The sequence below is a fragment of the Xylocopa sonorina genome, chromosome 2 (assembly GCF_050948175.1).
Source record: "Xylocopa sonorina isolate GNS202 chromosome 2, iyXylSono1_principal, whole genome shotgun sequence".
NCBI classification, from domain to species: Eukaryota; Metazoa; Arthropoda; class Insecta; order Hymenoptera; family Apidae; genus Xylocopa; species Xylocopa sonorina.
This window is the reverse complement of record NC_135194.1, coordinates 15,288,639-15,309,516: the sequence shown is the minus strand read 5'-3', so window position 1 is coordinate 15,309,516 and position 20,878 is coordinate 15,288,639. Positions and strand designations below refer to the sequence as shown.

The 20,878-nt window shown below is 57.1% G+C and overlaps 1 protein-coding gene across 1 annotated transcript in view; it reads right to left on the bottom strand.

Moving 5' to 3' along the window:
• Positions 1 to 12,773, bottom strand: part of Ed (hemicentin protein echinoid) — a 36,750-nt gene extending 23,977 nt beyond the window's left edge. The window contains exon 1 of the mRNA XM_076909659.1: positions 12,488 to 12,773. Within this exon, the coding sequence (XP_076765774.1) occupies positions 12,488 to 12,542 (55 nt within the window). The 5' untranslated portion in view covers positions 12,543 to 12,773. The remainder of the gene's footprint in view (positions 1 to 12,487) is intronic.
• Positions 12,774 to 20,878: the final 8,105 nt, after the last annotated feature.

The following is a 20,878-nucleotide window of genomic DNA, read 5'->3' as shown; positions in this document are numbered from 1 at the left end:
TGTGGATACGTTTTTCTACTCCCGCGCGATGTTACTTGACCAACTACATCCTCGTTAGTTCTAATTTCTCTAAACAAACACCGGCGCATCTCGCGGCTTATAAAGAATCAGAGATAGCGGGGAAAAAAAAATATTTGCCCATTCTTTTTCCCAGCTACGAGGGAGCCGGAGAACGAGCTCCAGCCAGAGGTGAGTTTCGCGCTTCGAATCGGCCAGGCAATCGGATACGAAAGCGAGCGCTCTTCGAGGGGAAAACGAACGGTTAATTCTAACCGTGGCGAACAGCGAGCGAAGTCGCGAACGAGGGTAAAAAGAAACGACCCCGCATCGACCCGCCCCCTGTCGCCCTCCCGTTGCCTCCGCGTCCATTTTCCCGCACGGAGTCCTCCACGAGTCTTCCGTGTTTACCGTACGGCCTCTTCTCCGGCTCTTCTAAGCTCGAACCGTCGTTTCCTAGCGTCGTCGATGTTCTAGCCGCGTCCAAGTCTCGGCGAAGCCCTCGAACCCGGGACAGAGATGCCACTTTCCCGGCTGCGCCGTTGCTAACGATGTCCAGAGGGGTTAAAACGGTTAGCCTCGGCCGAAAAACCGAGCCGCCGTGCAGGGCGTGAAACACCGGGCGGAAGTTGCACGAAATTAGCGGAGAGACGAGTCCGCGCGCCTCTGGACCGTGCGCCACGACGAGAGCAGGGTAGCGTAAAAAGGAAGCGAAAAAGTTGGCAAAAATGGGGTGGGGAAGTAAAAAAAAAAAGAAAAAAAAAACAGAAAAGGGAGCAACACTCGCAGCGGACAGGAGTAAAAGGTTGTTTCTGGCGGCGGACGAGCGTCCCGCGGTGGCTGCATCGCCGCGAATGCATTAATATGCATTTCGTATCGTTACCAGCCCCAGCGTCCCCCTCGCGGTACGCGTGGATCGCATCGTGGATCAGCGCGGGCGCTCGTTTCCGGTTAACGAATCGGCCTTGAGGATGGCGCGGAGGATCGCGGGAGACGTTCTCGCGGTTACGTCGTTTCCCCGGGGCCGAGTGGTATACGGCCGGTACGTAGCAGACGGTAAACGAGCGAAATAGAATAGATAAAAGGGAGGGCGTTCGCGAGCGTCGGTGGTCGGCTCGTTTCGAACGCCGCAGACCGTGCAGAGACGGTTCTGTAAGCGACGCGGAGGGTGGCGGCGGCGGTGGTGGCCGGTGGCTGGGGGCAAATGGTAACCAGAAAAGCAATTCAATCTGGAATCGGCAAGATAGAGGCGAGCCGTTGCGGCCGCGAGACCGTTCCATTACCGGTTTACGGAAAGAGAAAAAGGAACGGTAGAACGCAGAGAGAGAGAGCGGAGAGACGCGACGCGGCACGCTACGAAGACGGTGCATGCGATGCCCGGGCACGGTTCGCCGCGGCGACGCGCGGCTGCTATTGTCACGGATAATTGCACGGCTAGTTAGCCCCGGCTACAGGGAGCCACCTCGTAAAGTTTCTCACCCCCTGGTTCGGCGCGCGGGTGGCGCGGAGGGACCCGCTATCTCGTTGCCCTCTCCTTAAGAAATTTTCTCGCTACGTTTACGCGGTTTATCTCCGTTCGCGTACACGCCTGGCGAACGCTGCCGCTTCCGCGTCTCGCTTCGTCCCCCTGCGGAGCGATACCAGATAACAGGTCGCGCCGTCTACGATTCTATTTGTCCCGGGTTGATTCGAGGAGACGCGGGAAGAGTCGGTGGTGGGTCTCGCGCGGTCCTTCGTCCATTAGCCGTCGTACCTCGTGGAGAACGACGGACGCGCGGATCGCTGGAAACGAGGTTTTTTAACGACGCTCGACTGGCCGGGTAATACCGTCTAACGGGGCAACGCGGGATAATCGTGGAATTAAGGTTAGACCAAACCGCGATCACCTTCGAGCGGCGGCCAAGGATCGCGGTTTCGACTTACACGCGGTTTACACGGAGAGCCCTTCCGTCGTGCGCTCGTATGGCGACTGGTTAGCCGCTAGCCGCGCCTCCTGGAAATCGCGTGGCAGCGGTTCACGAACACGAACGGCGACTGGCGACTTTCGTACGGCCGACGGGACTGTCAGGTTGAGGGATGGCTGGAGGGATTTAGCGTACGCGGGTGTAGTACGGCGCGACGCGCGACACGACCAAGGCCAGACGAAACAGCCCTCGACCCGGCTCGAACGGCGTCAGGGGTTATTACGGGTGTGTTGTAACCCGTTGAACGCGTTTTCGGGTGTTCGCGAGTGCGCGCGGCTCTTTTTTCTCCTCCGCCCGGTACACCAACTTTACCGCCGAGCGATGAGTGGATTCGATGTTTCCGCCCTCTTCAACTCCGCATTTCCTTTGGCGATATGCACGCGCAGCGGGAAAGTGCGAGCATCAAAGACAAACCTGGCGAACGATGGAAACCGTGGCGCGTCGGTGTGCGCGCACGGTTCTAACTCCGGCTCTGGATGAGCCGTTGAACGAGGAGGCATCCTGGGAAAGGGAAAGGAGACCGGGGATGGGAAATGGAGGTTGCGGCGGATAGGGAAACTGGCGCGGGAGACGCGAGCGCGCACGGTTACGCGTTTCCGATCCCTAATGGATTTGTACAGGCAGTAGCATTCTAAGTTCCCGTTGAGCGTAATTCGAGCCGGTTTAACAAGTTTTCCGAGACATCCGCGCTGGCTGAAAGTACGATCGATCGCGCATACCCGCGTCTTCGCCTCGCCGTGCTGTTTCCGCGTTCGGGAACGTCTCGAGGAGGCATGGAAACGTTCCCAGGTCCCGGTTCCTTCGCGTAGGTAGGATACAGAACGTTCCACGTGCTCGACAGATGTTGCGCCGCGTACGAGCCGCGCATTTTTCTGCCACGTTCGCCCCCGTACGCGGCGGGCGAAGCACACGTCGCGTTCGACCCGTGCCATTTGTACCAGCTTGAAGGGTAATAAAAAAAGCAGGAAGAGAGGACGAAACGAAAAAGAAAGAGAACGGGGAGGGGGGAAGAGAATAGAAGGGAGGGAGAGGATCCAGGGAGGGGGGGGGGGGGGGATGCAAGCAGAATTCGGTATTAAATTGAACGCGTCCTACGGGAGCGACGCGTACAATATCTCTCGATACCGCGAGTGCATCGAAGCGCACCGGAAAGCCTCGCGAAAGGACGGAACGGTTAATGCTCGGGCATAAATATCGAGGCTCTAATTACGTCGACGAGCGTGCACGCGCCGCACATATACCGGGCATATTCCCATCGAATTCGTAATTATGGGCTTAATTGAAAACGTGCCGGCCATTCTCCGTCAGCCGGTCGCCGTTGCGAGCGGGCCGCGTCGTAATTCCTAAAAACAAAACTCTCTCGCCCTCTCTCTATCCCTCCGCTATCTTTCTCTCTCTCTCTCTATCACTCCCTTTCCTTTTCCCGCCGCGCTCCGCTCCTCTCGCGACTTCCGTTCACCATCGCTCCATCCCCCTCTCTTCCTGCTGTTTCTACAATTCCCCCGACTATTTCGCGCTCGACTCGTTCGCGAATCGCGCCGCGACACCCAAGCCTTCCCCCGTACGACGCACGAACGATGACCTCGATGAAAGTTACGGTACTGCGACTGCCGTGGATCGCGGAGAACCGGCCGTCCCACGGATTCGGGTCAACCGAACCCGAACCAGCGTGTCCCTCTCTCTCTCTCTCTTTCTCTCTCTTTCTCTCTCCATACCTCGCCTACTCTTTCCATTGAACGCGGTTCCGAACACCAAGCCGTCACCCGGCGATTTCCCGAACCTCGGTGGCCCCCGGACGAGGAAAAAAACACGGGATGCAAAGCGACGAGCGTGTAATTTATATCCGGGAGCGGAGCCAAGAAGCTGCCGGTTACCCCTCGAATCTCGTAAATCTCGTCCCGCGCCCTGTGCACGCGTGCAAAACGTTCCGGAGGCCGGGCGTTGTTCGACGTTCGTCCCAGCGATTACATCCGTTTCGAGGCGCGGGAGGAGTAGACGGCGAGGTGGACGCGTCGCGACCAGCGAAACGCGTGAGAACCGACCGTTTCCGTTAACGACCATGGAAACGCGCGAAGTCGAGAGGGTCCGTTCATTTCTTACGACGAGAAGAAGCTGTTCCATCCGAGTTACGTCGATAACGGTGCAGCCCCGCGGCAGTTTTCGGCGGATCGAACAGATCGGTGGGTCTCGACGGGGGATGGCGGTGCGGCATTTTTTAATAGCGCACGATCCTCGTGGACGAGCGGGGCGCGAGTCGGATTCTTGGCCGAGGGAACGGGTCGTTTCGCAAGAAAAACGAATTCCTGGCTGTGTATAAGTCGATAACGCGAAGGGAGGCAGCGTCCTGTGGCGGGGCTTAGCCGCGTCGCTTATAGGTATATCGTGCTCTTTGATCTTTAAAAAGAATTCAATTTGCCTGGAGATTGAACCAGGGTCACTGAACCGCGCGCAAACGCCAATCGTTCTTCCCGAGTGCACTGGGACTCCTATCGCCGCGGATCCACCCTCCCTGGCCAAGGCGAGCACCAAGGCAAGCGCCAAGGGTAGAGACCGGTCGAGTTTTCTTTCGTAAACTTCGTTCCACCCGACACTCTCGTTGCCTCTTCCCAGCCACGCTTCCCAACCCCCTCCTGGCCCGTCCCCATTGTACCCACCCAGGTTTTTCGTTGTCTTAATTAAAAAACCGAACATTCAATTTTCCTGGCCAGGCGCCCCCTGGATCCCCTTTCGAAGGAGCACGTCTGCGTCGATCGGACCCATTCGATTCGGAAAGAGTCGGACGCTGCGGATGACTACCCTGGCCTGGATGAAACGACCACGATCGGGGATGGTCGCGTCGATGCCGCGTCTCCTTTCACGGAGCTGTCCAGGAAAATCGAGTGCGGGCGAGGGAAACGTAACGGGTGGACGTGGGGAAGAAACGCTTCTGACTTCGAATCGAAATTCGATCGGAAGTGTCGTGTGGCCGGTTGTCGCGTGTTAGACGGGCCGTGGTACACGTGCGCGAGGGATCCGTACGTATGTGCGAGGCTGGAGGACTCGCGCGACCGGAAGAATCGCTGCACCGACGTAACCGTGATAGCCACCCCCGCGCGGCGTATCCACGGAAATATTCGGAACGGAAAGACCGCGGGGAGACGACCGCCCGGGCCAGACGACGTTACTTCTTGGCCGCGCTTATACAGGCATTTGCATAATATCGGTATATCCTTAATGGCTGGCCGGGTAGCCTCGGAGAAACACCGATTCTCCAGGGTACCGTGAAACTTATCGTTTCTTAACCGACGACGACTACCACGACCTCCTCTCCGTCCTCTCGTTCTCCCTCTTCTGTTACTTGTTCTTTCGCTGCTCGTTTCATCGATACGCGTTCGTCTCGCGGCACGGTTACACACACGGTCCGCGCGCATCGACGCGTTTACGCGAATAGACACAGAGATGAAACGGTTGAAATATATTCGACGATAGGAATATTCCGGGTTCAGGCGGAATTTCGCGGGCAAATTTAACTCGGCGGTGGTTCGACCGTTTTTAGCCCCGCCGCGGTAATCGCATTAGCCCGGAGCTACGCGAACGTTTTTCCACGTGGGATACGTTGAAAAAATATACAGGGCCGCGAATAATATCGTTGCCCGCGATATTTGCCGGACGGCGGAGCTCTCTCTCCCGGGACGCGTACGTTCACCCTCGAGCGTGTTCCTAGTCGGAAGTGTCGAGGGGCTCGCTCGAAGAAGACGCGCAGCGCAACGCGGCGGCCGTTCCTTTTGACGCGAAGTTATCCCTTGGTACGGTACTCGAGCCTCTCCGTGCCGATTACGCTCGGGGATCCTCTCTTCAGAAAAGTTCCTTCGACTCCTTTCGCGCTTTCAATTGTTCCTGGATCTCCCGTGGAGATCCGCGGGACTCGTAAGAGGAACGCTCGCGAGCATCCTGCCGTCCGTTCTATCGATCCGCGCCCGCGGCTCGTCTCTCGCTTTTACGAGGACGTTATTAGCGGGACGGTGGCTGATCGCTCGCGCGAAACGAGCTGACGAGATAGCGCGAACCGCCGTCTGTTTCCGTTCGTCTGGAACACCGGAGAACAGCCTGTGGCCCTCCGTCGCTGGCTCCTCGGCTCCTATCGAACCTAACACGGCTTAACGCGATACCGGACGTGAGCGTGTCCTCCTTTCGATTCTTCCCCGTGCCGTACCCGGAGCTCGTTCCACCCGGTAATTTACGTCCACTCGACGAATCGACTCGTAAAGCTCGCCCTGTCGTGAAAGACACTTAATTACCGACCGTGAGAACGACGGTCCGGCTATCTCGCGGGCTGGGATCGAGGGATCCCTCGTTAGTTGCACGACCCTAATCCCATGGGGCGGACGTTCGCGCGGCGAATCTTCCTGCCCTCTGCGCCGCCGATTTTTGTCGACCGCCGCGAAACTCTCGGACAGAGTCAGATCCGTTGGGATACGCGAGATATCCAGCCAACCCTACGTGCTGGAACGCTTTATTTTCCGTGACACCATGACGATCGGATCTCTACGAGTTAACGCTCTGGTGTACACGCGTACACCAGGTTTGAGCGAGGATAGGTCGAAGGCGTTGACAACGACGCGTAACAGACACGACTAGGCGACGTGCATTAGCAGAATAGTTCCTCTTCGTTGGCGTAGATAGGCGCGTACGGGTCAAAGGTGATACCGTCGTTCCGGGTTTCGGGCGGCGTTAAACGGGCGGGCACGTTTTCGCCTCTTTTTCCACCCACCTCGCGTAAACTCCGTGACCACTGCAGACATTAGCGTAATGCACGGGACGCGTGCCATGTAAAATCCTGTGCGGGGCATCGGGGTGAAAATCGATACCGCGCTAACGAGCAGCGAAAAACCTTCTTCCGGCGGGCGTTTGCACGCGCTCGCCTCTCCGGGGCATGGTGACGCTCGTGTGTACGGTGTACTCGATCGGGAGGCGAGCTTCGGGTGGGACACGCGCGGGCACACGACCGCAAAAGCGGAACAGGAAAGCGTCGGTGGCGAGCGTGAAGTCGAGAGGGGTGAAAGCGCGGGCGAGCGTGCGGACGATGGCGAAGTTCGAATGCTCGGACGTAAGGTGTAGGGATACCCTTACCCCTGTAACGGAAGGGCGAATCGCGGTGTGTCGCGAGGGCTGACCTCCTCCTCTTCCTCCTCTTCGTTTCCCGCCTCGCGCGCCGCCGTCACTCGGTTCGTTTCAGCGACACGAGCGCGTATCGGCGACAAGGGGTTCGCGTAGAATAATTTCACTTTGCGGGCCGGCGATAAGCACACGGGTGCATGTTACCCTACCCACGGCGTATGATTGCGGAATCGCGTGATGCTCGAGCCGCGGCGTGGCTCTAGAACGCGTAAAGCTCGGCCCTTTCGCAGCCGCTGAAAACCAGCCGCGGACAGAGAACGGGGAATGAGCAAAGGGTTGCGGCGTTGGGGATGGGATCGAGTATGCGTCGAGTGGCATCGACGCGTAGAGAACGTTCGTAGACTTCGCGAGCGCTCGACGGAACGATAGTATCGATCTCCAGTCGAATCTTGAATCGGAACGACGTCTCGCGTGAACTCCAGTCTCGCGACGAGACCGACTTTCGGCGCGCTTCGAGATCCAAGTATTGGGGAATTTAATATTAATCTCGCGACGCTCGCAGTCAAGGTTGACCGTAGTAGTTACCAGTCTCGAAGTTACGAAAATCCCTCGTACGATCCGAGGGCTTAACAAGCGCGCCGACAGAATCGCCGACATCGCTCGTTGAAACGTTCCTGGTGGAAGTAACACGGTTTGGTGATTACATATTGGACCCGACTCGATTCCCCGGTCGCGCGATCAACAGCGACGAGCCATCGACCGTCGATGGCGGAACCTTCCTCCCTGTCTTCGTCCTCCTCTTCCGCCTTTCGATCGAGCCGCGGAACGGCTGATCTCTCGCAGGCGATAACGAAATGTATGTCGAACTTTTTGCCACTCCGCGTTCAACGGTGGCGTACGCTGAGCGCGATCGACGACGCTTCGGTTCGTTTCGCCCTCCGGGAGCTTCGATCGAAGGTGAACGCGACGCACATGGCGAGGGGGGTTGTTCCGCCGGAGGGTAGAGTAAATACGCTCGATACCGATAAATGCACGAACCGGGCCGTCCATAAATAGTTGATACGCGAGCAGGCCTGGGCGCGAGTGTCTCGGTAAAGGGTTGGCGGAGGCGGCGCGTTGGCCGCCGGCCAGCGGATATTTTCGTAGTCTTGCCCTCGACGGTGGCTGAATGCGTCCCGCGTAACCCCGTCGTCGCGGCGATAGGAAGGGAAGAGGGGCGAAATATTTCATCTGTACGTTGCCTGATGTACAATCGCCATTCGCGATCGGTAAAATGTGCAAATGCATAGATAAGTGGCCGCGGAAGAGCCGAGAGCGACGGATGCGCGCTGGTTCTTGACCAGCGTTACGGAGGATCGATTCGCGGGGAATCTTTCTCGACTGTCAAATTTTGTATCCACGTTTCTGAACATTTCTGTACGAATCTGGCTACTCTTCGTAGATACGGACCGCCCCTGAGGTATTTTCCAGTTTGCGTAATGGAATGAGATCTTTGAGAATCGTCCACGCTCGGAGGAGCGAGCGTATCTACCGAAGGGGACGCTCGAACAACGAGAGAACGATGATCGTGAAAGAGAAGGCAGTCGCGGCGACGGAGGACGACATCGAAACGTCAGCTAGGAATCCTAACGATAAAAACAACAGCGGGATACCGAAGAGGAGATTCCAGCTGGTGGAGTAGGCGCGATAATTAAAAGTGTAGGACACCAGAGAGGAGAGATTCCAGCAATTCCAGTAGCATGAGCACGGATACCAGAAATATTTATTGTATCACTCCAACGGGCCGCATACTTGGTACGCGCTATTCGCGCAGCCGAATAGCTGGCCTCTCGCAACAACGCGCATCGTTTTAATATCTTGCTACTTAGTAATCGGACGCGAGCCAGGTAAAAGCGACCGCCCGTTCGATATTCAAATTGCACGCGATAAACTAGCCGAGCATTCGCTCGGTATTGCCCGTCAAGTAGATTCTCCGACGGCGGCCAGCGGATTCAACCCTCGCGTAACAAGCCGTTCACGGAACAACAGGGTGGAACGGAAGCTTGACGAATGGTCGAAGGATGCGGAATACGGGTATCCGGTGAAGAAGATCGCCTTCGCGAACGCCTCCGGCTGTCCACTCGGCTGGCAGGCAGGTTTCGCAGAGGAACCGTCCAATGAAACGTGCCTGGAGCCGTCTACCAATGGAGGCACGGGAGCCGCGCAAAGCCAGCGGTCGAACCGCGGGGGCGCGGAAACGAGACGGAAATCGGACAACGAGAGGCCCGAGAGGGTTCGCCGGCGAAAGGAACACGAGGGATACGCGTATACGAATCCAATTACGCGGGATGGAGACTTCGCGTACCCTCGGTCCAATTAACGGGAAAACTAATTTTCACGCGGCGGTGAAATCCGCGTTCACCGAGCTCCCACGTATTTTTTCCCCATTTTTTTTCCTTCTGATTTCGTTCCTTCTTTTTTTTTTTGGCTTTTTTGTCACCGTCAAGCCCCCGCCTATAGCCAACGACCCCCCACCACGGCGTCACGTGTACACGTTTTTTCCTCCCTTCCGTTTCCCTTCGTTCAGCCGCGGACCAAGCGTTTCTGGTCCCGATTCAGCGCGCGGTAATACGCGCGGCCTGCTCGCCTCATTCCGGTGAATTTAATTTAGCACTTACCGTATTGCTCGCGGCGCGGCTAACCGTTTAACCGCCTAACGCCTTTGCCAACTTTCGAGGGGCCAACGGCCTGCGAATTTTTCGTGGACCCGTCGCCGTTTTCCGCGCCGTCCCTCCCCCGGCCTCGATTCGTCGCGCGGAAATAGAGTCCAGGCCCTTAAGCGCCGTCACGCTCGACCGATCGCGCGCCGCCCGGCTCGATTATTTTTCCCAGCCAATTCGTTACTTCCGCGCTCTGCCCGTTCGCCGGCGCGATCCGCTCGAATCCGCCCAGGCCGATTCGTTTAACGGCCGATCGTGCTCGCGAAACGAAATCCCCTCGACTCGAAAACCGAGCCGTCTGTCCGCCCATTCGAGGTGCCGCGGACGACGATCCGTATTTTCCGATCGTTTCGTCGTATCGAGTTTCGAGGAAACCGGTGAAAGTGATATGGAAATCGCGTACACCATGGCCCGTGGCGTGAACGCGCGGGCGAACGTTCGGCAAGTATCGCGCGTCGACTTTCCACCGTTTAAAGCGTTAATTTTCAGAGACCCCGTTAACCGTAATCGCGATCAAGCCGTCAGTCGGTTCTGGGTCACGCTTCCGGCCGGATTATACAGGATATTTTTCCTCTCGCACCTTCTTTCTCCGTCCTCTCGCGTCTATTTCGCTCGGCTCGCGGTCCACGTATCGTGGCTGGCGTAACCTGAAAACCGAATTAAACGACCCGACGCGTAACAAGCCCCTCACCCCCCCGGGGTCGAGCAGCGGTTTGTCGCGGGAACATCGGCCGAAGGAGGGAAAAGACACACAGAGCGAGCGGCGGAGGCCTTCCGCTCGACGCGAAACGCGTTAAACACAAACGATCCGTGGCCCCCGAGCCGGCTTTTAATCAGGCTAATGCGCGCCAGTCGAGTTATTCCGGGGCTCGTTTCCCATTCGCGTTCCAACGGTCCCACGCGGCCATCGAGCAACAGTGAAAATCAAACACCGGCCCGGTGCGTTCGTCAATGTCGCCTGCGCCCGCTGCGAAGCTAGAATCGCTCGACGAACGGCTCGCATCCGGTCGTCGACGCTCGAAAGAGGGGCGCGCGGAGATCCGCGCACGGGTCTCGTCGCAGGCTTTCGCGATCTGCGTTCGCGAAAAAAGATACGCTGGTCCCTGGCGCGGTGTGGGAAAAGCAAACAAAGAGAGAGAGAAGCGGGGAAAAGGAAGAAAGAGGGAACGATGGGAGCGCGGAACGATATCGTTCGAGCAACGAACAACGAACGTCGGGGATGAAAATTTATTCCCCCACGGCACGAGGCGGTGCTCGGTATAAATCGTCAGCCGGGACCTAGCGTCGCATTAACTGCCGCTGGACAACCGCGTTTCCCTTCTCCTCGACGATTTTACCGTATCGACGGGCGAAGACCTTTTCTGCCGTTTGCGGCTTCGCTTTTCCGCAATGGACACGGATTCGTACGCGTTGCGGTCGGCCAGCTCGACGTCATAAGCGCCCGCGAGCGTGTCTGGTTTTTCACGTAGTGAAATCATGTTTGTCTCGCGCTTCGCGGCGGGGCGTAACTCCTCTTCGTCTACCGTTCAGCGGAGGTACGCTGTCGTAGTTTAACTTGTGGGACGCGCGTTGTTTCCTCCTCGCGGTGAAAAATAGAGGAGACTTTGACGGGGGCAAGACTGATACGCGCAACCGAGTTCCATTTTCCGAAATATTTCGATATATATTTAACGCGCTTCACGCGTGTCTCGCGGGGCTTTAAAGGCAGGCAAATTCATGAGTCTTAACTGACTGGTGGTAATTACAGCGGAGCACGAAGCGCGTAATAAAATTCATAATGGATGTCGCAACGCGAAACAACCACCCTAATGCTTTTAAACGGTGGTAGCGTTTCATGACGGATTCCGCGGAATAATTTCTCACCGGCGAGCGGCAAGAGTGGACCTGAAAAGTGACGTGCCCGCTGTCCGACCCAACTCTGTCGCGTAACAGCGCGACCAGCGCCGAAAAGAACGAGGTGTGTAGCCATAGAAATCGCGTTATTTAGGTTACGAGGAAACCCGACTAGTACCAAGGGGGGGTGAAACGTGACGGAACGCGTAGACGATTCGCGAACAAATCCGCTTTGCAGAGGACGCGAATTCCTGACGCGGCAGCGTTCGTCGCGGCGGCGTTACCGACCAGCCGCTTCGAGAAATCGGCCCAGGATTCACGGAGCAGGGGGACACACGGTTTTCCCGATAATCCCGAGCGGCGTCCTTCCACTCGTAAACTCGGACTTTATCCGCGCGGTTTTGGCGGCGAACCAACTGGCCAGCTAGCCTTTCGCTTTCCATGGGAACTCTTTTTCTCCTCTTATTTCCACGTTCCCTACCCTCCGTCGAAACTTCCCCCGACCCATCCGCGTCCGTAGCAGTTGCAACGAAACTCGATTCTGGGAATCGACTTTCCATCGAGCCTCCTCGCGACTCTGTCTCGTTTATCTACTGTTCCATGCGAGAGCGTCTCCGCGCTCGACGTCTGGAGTGCTGTCTTCATCGCGATCGTTGGCGAACAACAACTCGCGGGTGAAGAGAGTCGAGCGAGGGAACCTGTTGAGCGGGACAGGTTCGAACGGACTCGCGATGATCGCGAGGACCAGCCAGATTCCTCGCGGAACGCGAGCGCGGATCACGAGCGAGGGTTAAGCGGAACGAGCGGCAAGAATGGCCCCGAGGTCAGCGAACCGAAACCCGGTGGACGAGTCGAGTGGAGTCAGGAAAGATCAAAGAATCTCGTCGAAGCACTCACCTATGGTTGCCAGCAGCGCGGCGAGGGTCCAACCGAGCCTCTCCATCGGTCCCATCCTCTCTCGAACCACGAGCAGCTACACGAGGGTAGCTAGTTCTTTCTCTACGCCCAGCCGAAAACACAAGAAACTTCGAATCGAATCGACACTCCCTTCCGTGTTCCCTGTACAGAGCTATATCACTGTCCAATCCTGTCGAACGTCGGATTCCCGAACAAATCACTCTGCGTAACAGCAATCGAAGCTCCTTCACCCCCTCCCTCTCTCTCTCCCTGTTTGCAGCAATAGTCCTCCGTCGATCTCGCACTGTACCTCGCCTCGAAAATGAAGAAGAGAAGAAAGAAGAAACACACACAAGCGCCGCTCTAGCTGACCGGAAGAGTCCTCGATGCGGTTCACGTGTCCGCGCGTTCGCCCGCGGATTGCCGCGTACCCTGGACCGTCCTCGATCCTCCGTTCGTCATGGCGAACGAAGGGAGAAGCGCGGGAATCGCGACACGGTCGTTGCGCGTACCGCTCGGTCCGGGATGAACTCGCTCGCGACGAAGTCTCTCGAGCCGCAGCGGGTCGCGAAGGGAGCAAGGGTGTACTCGCGGCGCACGAGGGCGAGCGGAACGAGCAGCGGAACGGAGAACGGAACGGAGCGACGCGGAGGCTGCCTTGGCAGCTTGATGGCCGGCGGTTAAGTGCGACCGCGGGCCGCTCGCCGTGCCGTCTCGCTCGCCGTTTCGCGGCCGAGCGAAAGAGAGGAACCGTTCGCCGCGGTGCGCGCATGCCTCCGGCGAAACTTTCCTCCAAGTCGAGTCGAATCGCCGGCCCGTCCGGCTCGTTTATTTCTCGCGCCACTCTTCCGCTCCCCCCGTGTGTACCTAGGCGCCCACCCCCGACCCCTAGGCACTGGGGATAAGAATAATAAACGTGGAATCGTATTCCATTAGGAAAAGAAATAACGGAACGCCGCTGGGGGTCGATCGAACGTTCGCCACGCGAGAGGAACTGTCCGATTTGACGGTGAAACGCGCGCGCATACCGCCGTGGACGTCTAACGAAGAGCAATGATCGGAGATTACCGATCGCGCGACGCGCTCGCCTAACGCGACCTAATTCCATCGTTGAGACCAGTCCGTCGAAAATGGTGACCGATTGATCCATAGAAAGTCGTCTAGCGCTTACTGAACCGATGGAACGAACCGATGGATCCGTTCCCCCCTACTATTTTCGCGCGAGGACACAAAGGTGGGGCCCGCGAAACGGGTCAAAGGTGAGGAGGCACGCGGGTGCATCCAGTGAATCCCAGTACGGGGAGAATGGTCTGGCGCGTTTCGAACGGTCGTTAACGCGGACAGATCGGCGCGAAGCAGCAGGTATCCCGTGCAGCTGCGGGACAGGGTGAGTTACTGGCACACGCATTCCGATGGCGGGTGGTTCGCGGCTGCCGCTTTCGCCGCGAGTACGTCACCGACCACGGACAGATATACCCACCCGCGGAGGCAGGTCCCCGCCGCGTTTTACGACCGCCGCGATTCGACTAGTAAATCGCGGCCCCTGGATTCCCTTTTATCCGCGAAACAATATTTCCGAGGGAGATGGGAAATAGGTCGACGAGGGACCATCGCGGACGCTGGGACGAGGCGAACGAAACGGGACGGAACGCACGAACGGACGTGAAAAACGATCGTTAAAGCGTTTAGCGGAGACGCAGAGGCCCCTGAGGCGGAGGAGACGCGGAGACGAACAAGAGGAACGAAGTATCGGTGGAACGAGGCAGTAACGGAGGGAACGGACGGGTCTAAGGGAGAAGTTAACCAGGGAGAGACCGGAGAAACTCGCAGACTCCGCATCCGGCCGCTCGATGGTAGACCGTACAATTGTCTGGCATTGTGCTTGCAAATCAAGCGGCGGCCCCGAATTTACATGAGATTTACGGCATTCCGTTTGCCGCCCGCCCCCGAACCGCCGCGCGTCCTCCTTCGTGTAACGCTCACAATTCCGCCTCGTACCCCGGGTCCAGCGTAGCGCGCGAACACGCTCCTCGCCTAGAGAGACGCCTCTCGCCCACGATCAGCGACAAAAACCCCGCGCGAGAACACGCCTCTGATAGATATTCCGCTTCGATTCGCCTTTGCCCGTCTTCTCCCTCGCCCGCGTTCCTCTCGCCGATCTTCCTCTCCCGTTTTCCCGCCGATCGACTTTCGAACGCGAGCCTTCCGCCGGCCGCGAGAGCCCCGGTGAATTAAAGTTTCACAGAGAGATAGAAACGCAAATACGCGAGCTCGAGAGCTCGAGGCACGTACGGCTCCGTAGGATGCGCGGTTACGCCTGCGACTTCCCCCGTGGGTATTCCCGCTTCTTAATTACTTCCATCCATTAATTAAAGAGTCGCCTCCTGGCTGGCCCCGAAGCTCGTGCTCGCGGCGACTCGACTCGGACGCGACCAGGGCACGGACGGAACCAGAACGATCGACGGAGCGTCGATGCCTACGCGAATAAATCGCTCCGCTCGGGACTGCTCGAGAGCGAGACGAGCGCGGCGGGTACCTAGCCGCGACACCTGGCCCCGGTGCGCTCCGAAACGAGTGTTTTACGATCCTTTTCGGATGTAACGGGCACGATGTACTAATGGAATAACGGGACCGAGCAAGAAGCCTGGGCTGGAGGAACGTGGCGCGGGCAGGTTTGGCGATTCAACGAAACGATCGTCGAGCTCGACGCGCATCCGTGGATCTTCCATATGTAAGCGAGCGTCTCGTGGAAGTCGAGGGAAACGAGCCTTTCTTCCAGCGTTCCCGGCGCGGAGGAGAATCCGCCACGCGTTTGGCTCGATAACCGCGTCGCTATTTTTCCTAACTTATATAATATTTAGGGCGATATCGATTGCAGCTGGCTGCAGGTGGGACACGTTTAGAAATCAATTGCAGGTATGCAAGAACCGTTAATGTTTAATGCGACAAACATGGTGTATTCGTTTTACGTGTATTATTCGTGACGGACGTGTAACGTACGCGTGCATTTTTTCGTGTGCGTGTACGTACCGGTAGCCGATGAAGCCTGTGTACCTCTGGCGCACGTTAATAAATAATAATAATAACAATAATAATAATAGTAGTGGTAGTAATGATAATAATAATAACACGTTCGCAGCGAATATGGCGACGGACGCAGTTAGGAATTATACCATTTGTTATCTCAGCCACCGGAATCATACTGTGCACGTTCACCAAGTATCTCGCTCGGCACAGTTTACAACAAAAGCACACGCGCGTATACGTTTATACGCGTATTCAAAAGGCAATCATAATGAAAGCGTGTTTATAAATTTTTAAGCCGGGAATAAACAATGGTCGCGTTAGAATAAGCTCGCGGTGGATCTGTCTATCCCGAACGTGGAAGCATCGCGACGCGAACAATAATGATGACGTTCCAACCGCGAGCGGAAAGTTGGAGGAACTGTGCAGGAAAAACAGGGGGAAAAAAAAGAGATAAAATCACTGCGAAACATATCGTCCCATCGCAGCCGAGTATCGAACGCGCGTCGAGAGGCGCCGTTGGCGCCGTTCGAGAACCAAGGCCGCGCCTAACTTATCCCAGACGCTAATTCTCCGTATGCCTTCGATAAATTCATAATCAAGCTCGTCTATCACGGTTACCGTATCCCGCGTGGCGCCACAGACTCCGGCAAATTACTTGGTGAAAAGCCGGTACACACGCGCTACAAAGTCCCGGTCGCGGCGGAGACGCGCGCGCTCGCGATTGCGAGGCGTCCCCGTGAGACCAGGTCCTCCTCGGGCGTCTCGCGTACACCGCGCTTCCACTCGGTCTCTCGCAGTTAAATTAGGTGAAATAGCTCCCCAGACGTCCCTTCGTTAGACTTCTCCGTGGCGTTATCCCTTCGCGTGATAGGGGAACCAAAGTTCGCCTCCTCGGACGCGAACCGGCTCGCGGTGGCGTCGTCGCCTCGTAAGCGTAACCCTCGAAGACGAGGCGCGCCCTTATCCTGTCGGGGACCGCGTGGTACCCGGCCTTGAGGAGGTCGCCGTTTTCGGAGACGCGAAAGGCGCAAAGGTCAAGGGAGGGGCGCGCGTGTAGCGTGTGTCGTCGCGTTCAGGACGAAACGATCGATGTGCTGGCGCGCGTAGTCCATTAAGTATTCGCGCGGGTTTAATTACGGGAACAAAGTTTCCGCTCGATTGGAAAAGTTTCCACGGCGCCTGCATACTCGATCCGCAGCGGCGGTCGGGAATCGGCCCACCCCCTCCGTTGCGCCCCACTGTGTACAGCAGCGGATCGAGGCGGCCCCGATGGGAAAGCGGACGCTTTCTTTGCCAAGCGTCGGACAAGCGTCGCGTAAAAATTCCCGGCTACGTACCCAAGTTGGCTGGTACGAGGAACGTCCGAGGCGTCCGAGAAGTTCCGAGAGCTCGAGCTCCTCCGGAGAATTTCTCCGCGCGATGCGAAAGGGGCTGCGAGGGCGAGAGAATCTTCGAGGGCCGCTCAAAGGGAGCGGAGTTCGCCACCGATCCGACAGTGAATCTCGCGTTCGATGCAATTAGAGATCGCTTCGAGGCTTCCTTCTACCGTAAGGAAGTCGTTCGATCGATCTACCCCGGTTTTATGTCGTTTAACGGGGCTGCTGGCTATTATAGGGGTATGCGATACACAATATTCGATATTGCTTGTCGGTTAAATAGACACCCACCTCTCCTTTGGTATCATGGGCAACGGGTCAAAGGTTATTCGAAGGCGCCGCTAAACGTTCCACCGGTGTGTACAATAACGATTAAGCCGGTGTAACCGCCAAGAGTTTTCTTCGCCTACGTACGGGAGAACTTATAATCGGTTGGTTCCTTTCGCTTTACCGTGAAACGAACATCGTGAATGACTGCCGTCAGCGTCGGTACAGTGATACACGCCGAAGCTGTTTCGCTCGAAAAACTTCAAACGATACTTCAAGTCGGGCAAACAGCAGTTTCGCGTAGTTCCGGCTGCTCGAATTACGTCAATTCAAGCGATTCGAAGGCAAGTAACTCGGCTAATGAGAACAAGCCCCGAGGCTCTATCACGTCCCAACCCTTTTCACCGGACGACCGCCTTTATGATACGCGATTCGATCGACTCGTCACACGTCGCCCGTCGATGTTCTTTTTTTTCTCCACCCCCCCCACGCGTGGAACTCATTAAAACGCGGCGTCGACCAACCCATTTAAACCGTCCCTCGCCCTCGGCCGCAGTCTACGCAATTTTTCTACATCGCGACTGCTCCGGTTTTTATCCCCAGCCGGCCCCCCCTGAACGGCGGCGATGAAATCGAATAAATTAATAAAAGTTCGCGACCCCTCCCCTACCCGGTACAATCGGATAATTCTCGCGACGGAGGAAATTACTAGAAAAGTGCTGACGGTGCCGGAACGATCGACGCGATATTAGGTTGGATCGACGCCTATCTTTCGCGCGCGGGCTAAAGTCCAGGGCGCGGCGGAAGGTGTCGGTCTGTGTGCGAGGCCGTTCGAGTCGAGCCACCCCCGCGGGCGATTCCCCTACGGGTGCGATCCCGTGTGTCGCTTATCGCCGCTGATAAAATCGGGGTGTCGAATTTGTCGAAGCTCGACGGCGGGCAGGAGGGTATTGCAGGGACACAAATCAGTCGCCGGGGGATGAAGGGGCGGCGGTGGAAGGGCCGTAGATAGGGGACGGACAGGGTCTGGAAAGCGGGATATCTGGTAATCCTTTTGTAAGATGGCCACGGGGGCGCGGGCGAGTAACGTTTATCGCGATAAATAAAGCCCTGGCTCCCGTACCGGATGGTAGACGCGCGGTCGTTAGGGGTGTAACGCGAGGGGGCGAGGGTGGAGGCGGTTGGGTGGCGGGTATCGTTAACGGCGAGCAGGAAGCAAGAAGGAAGGCGAGTCGTGAAAGCTCTTTGAGGTCGCGGGGGCCGATGGTTGCCGCGCGGGGCTAAGTGCTCTGGCTGCGGCACGAAGATTCGGCGCGTCGGCTTAATAAGCTCCCCGAACGCCGTGGAAATTTGTTGCCCCATGACGCGGTATACGACCGTGTACTCAGACGCTGACTAATCCGGATCCACCGCAACCACCTACCTCCGCCGATGCCGCGGAATTCCCACGCGGGGATGCGTCGTTGCGGTTCCGTCGCAGTGGCCGATGCACCGTTCTTGCTGCTTGCCGGCGGAGGATCACGAAGGTCCTGGCAAGGAGGAGACGGGTAAACGCGGGAATGGATCCGTGAACGGAAGTGGCTGCCGGAGAACGATTCGAGATTGTGGCTGCCGGCTCGGTTAGGACTACGCCAGGTATAATGTATATACGTGTACATATTGGCAACGTATCTCGCGTACCGTCTGGTACCGTAGCAACGTTCTCCTTCTCTCTAATAAAAGTTCTCACCGGCGAATAAACGAGACGAATAAATTAGTCGGATGGTTGCGAGAGTCTGGTAAGCGCGACGCGTATGCAACGGCACACGGGACACGGTGAAAGGGCAAAGTTTGTCCATCGCTGGGCCATGGGCTGGAGCGAGGCCCCGGGTCGCAGGTGGGCGCACGCGAGCCGCCAAGAAGTCGTCCCAACGGTCGTGGCACGAAGCGACGCGACGCCACGGCGACTCGACGAGCCGTGACCAAGACTTCCGTTCGCACGGCCCTGTACGAGCGCCTCGCAATAAAAGCGTTTCTCTCGCGTTTCAGTTGGTTCGTGAAAAGGGGACCGCGTGTAGGAGGTTCACCGGACGCGGCGATTGCCCGCGACCGATAGGGATCGCGACGGTTGCGGGCCGTGTCGGTATCGGAGGGGGACACCTCCTGGGAATAAGTCGGGAACACGGAGATTCGCGACACAAAACGGTGATTCCACGGCAGAGTTGGCGGTGGAGCCGGGGGATCCTGGCCCGTGGGACACCGTCACGGGGGGAGAGAGAGAAGTCGGGCGTGTATACCCTATCGGTTGAACGACGGAAGAGGCGCAGCTGCCGCTGACTCGTTTCGAGTGCCCGTGTCTTCGTGTCCCGCGTCTAGAAACGAACACTGACAGGAACGCGTCTGTTCCACCCTCTCTCTTTCTCTCTGTCTCTCTCTCCCAGGAGTATATATCCGACGGAGAGTTGCAGAGAGCGTTCCGGAACATCGGGACGAAACAAGACGGAATCGGGTATCAAAGAGGTAAACCTCGTTTCGACGGTACGGGTCCTTGGCAAACACGATCGAGGAGGGTAACTATGAAGCGAGCGTGTGTACACGTCGGGGATAATTGCCCGTCGGGTCGCGTGTTCTAATTACCGAGGGGTCATGTTCGGAGCGCGGAGAGTTTCTGTTTTTCTTAATTGCCGCCCGGAGACTTTCTCGAGACATTGGTAGCTAGCGATCCGTTCCGACGTCGTCGTCGTCCTCGCAACCCCTTCGAGAGACACCGACGGCGGCCCGCTACAGTCCATAAGTCACGCGACACTTTCCGGACCCGAAGTAAAATTGTCACTCGTTAGCTGTTTGCATTTCAAAGGGGACTAAATTACATCACCGGCGACAAGTTGCACGTGTATTGTTTTCTTCGCGCATAATGGGTTACACCTGCTAACTAACCCCTTTCTGGATTACCATACGCGCAACTGAAATCTCCGAGGAGGAGCTGGGGCTGGCGTTTCATGCGCGACGTCCTCTGCCCTCCCGCTCGTTCCATTTCGTTTCGCTCGAGAGCGAACTGTTCCGCCCGGGCATTTAATCGTGGCCAACGGTTTTCCAGAGTCGCGCTCGTAGCCGCGTTTTCTTCGACGTTAACGGTCGCCGACAGACGCGTGCCGGACGACAGGTGTGTTTGCGCGACTACCCACTGTCCGACCGTGGCACGCTATCGTTTATCTACCGGCTTATCGGCACGCCGCCGCTCGTTCGAGGTCTGGGTCGCTTCTGAGTCGTCTCATCCTGCGAGTACTCGCGGAGCAATGTCACGGCGATCCGTCGATCCGATGACTCTTAATGAAACATTCCGTCGAGATCGTCGAGATCGATGGGATTCCGATTGAACCGGTGGGTGGACAGGTTTTCCGCAGATTTTGCGTTCATCAAAAATAGACACGGAGCGTCTCGTTGTAATAGGACACTCGAAACAAATGTAAATCTACCGAATTTTACGAGCACCACAGCGGGAAATATTCCGCGAAACCTTTCCGATATTTGCCCACGCTCGCATACTTTATTGTCCAATTCTCGCATCGATTTTTCCGCGCATCCGTACGCGTAACTACGGTTTACATATCCAAACACACCAGGCGAATGAATCAGAATATCGATCGGTTGCAAATTAATTGTACCTAAAGTTCGCTGGCGTTTCACGTTCGTACTTATATATGAATAAACATCGTACGAAAATAAAGAATCGTCGGCACTA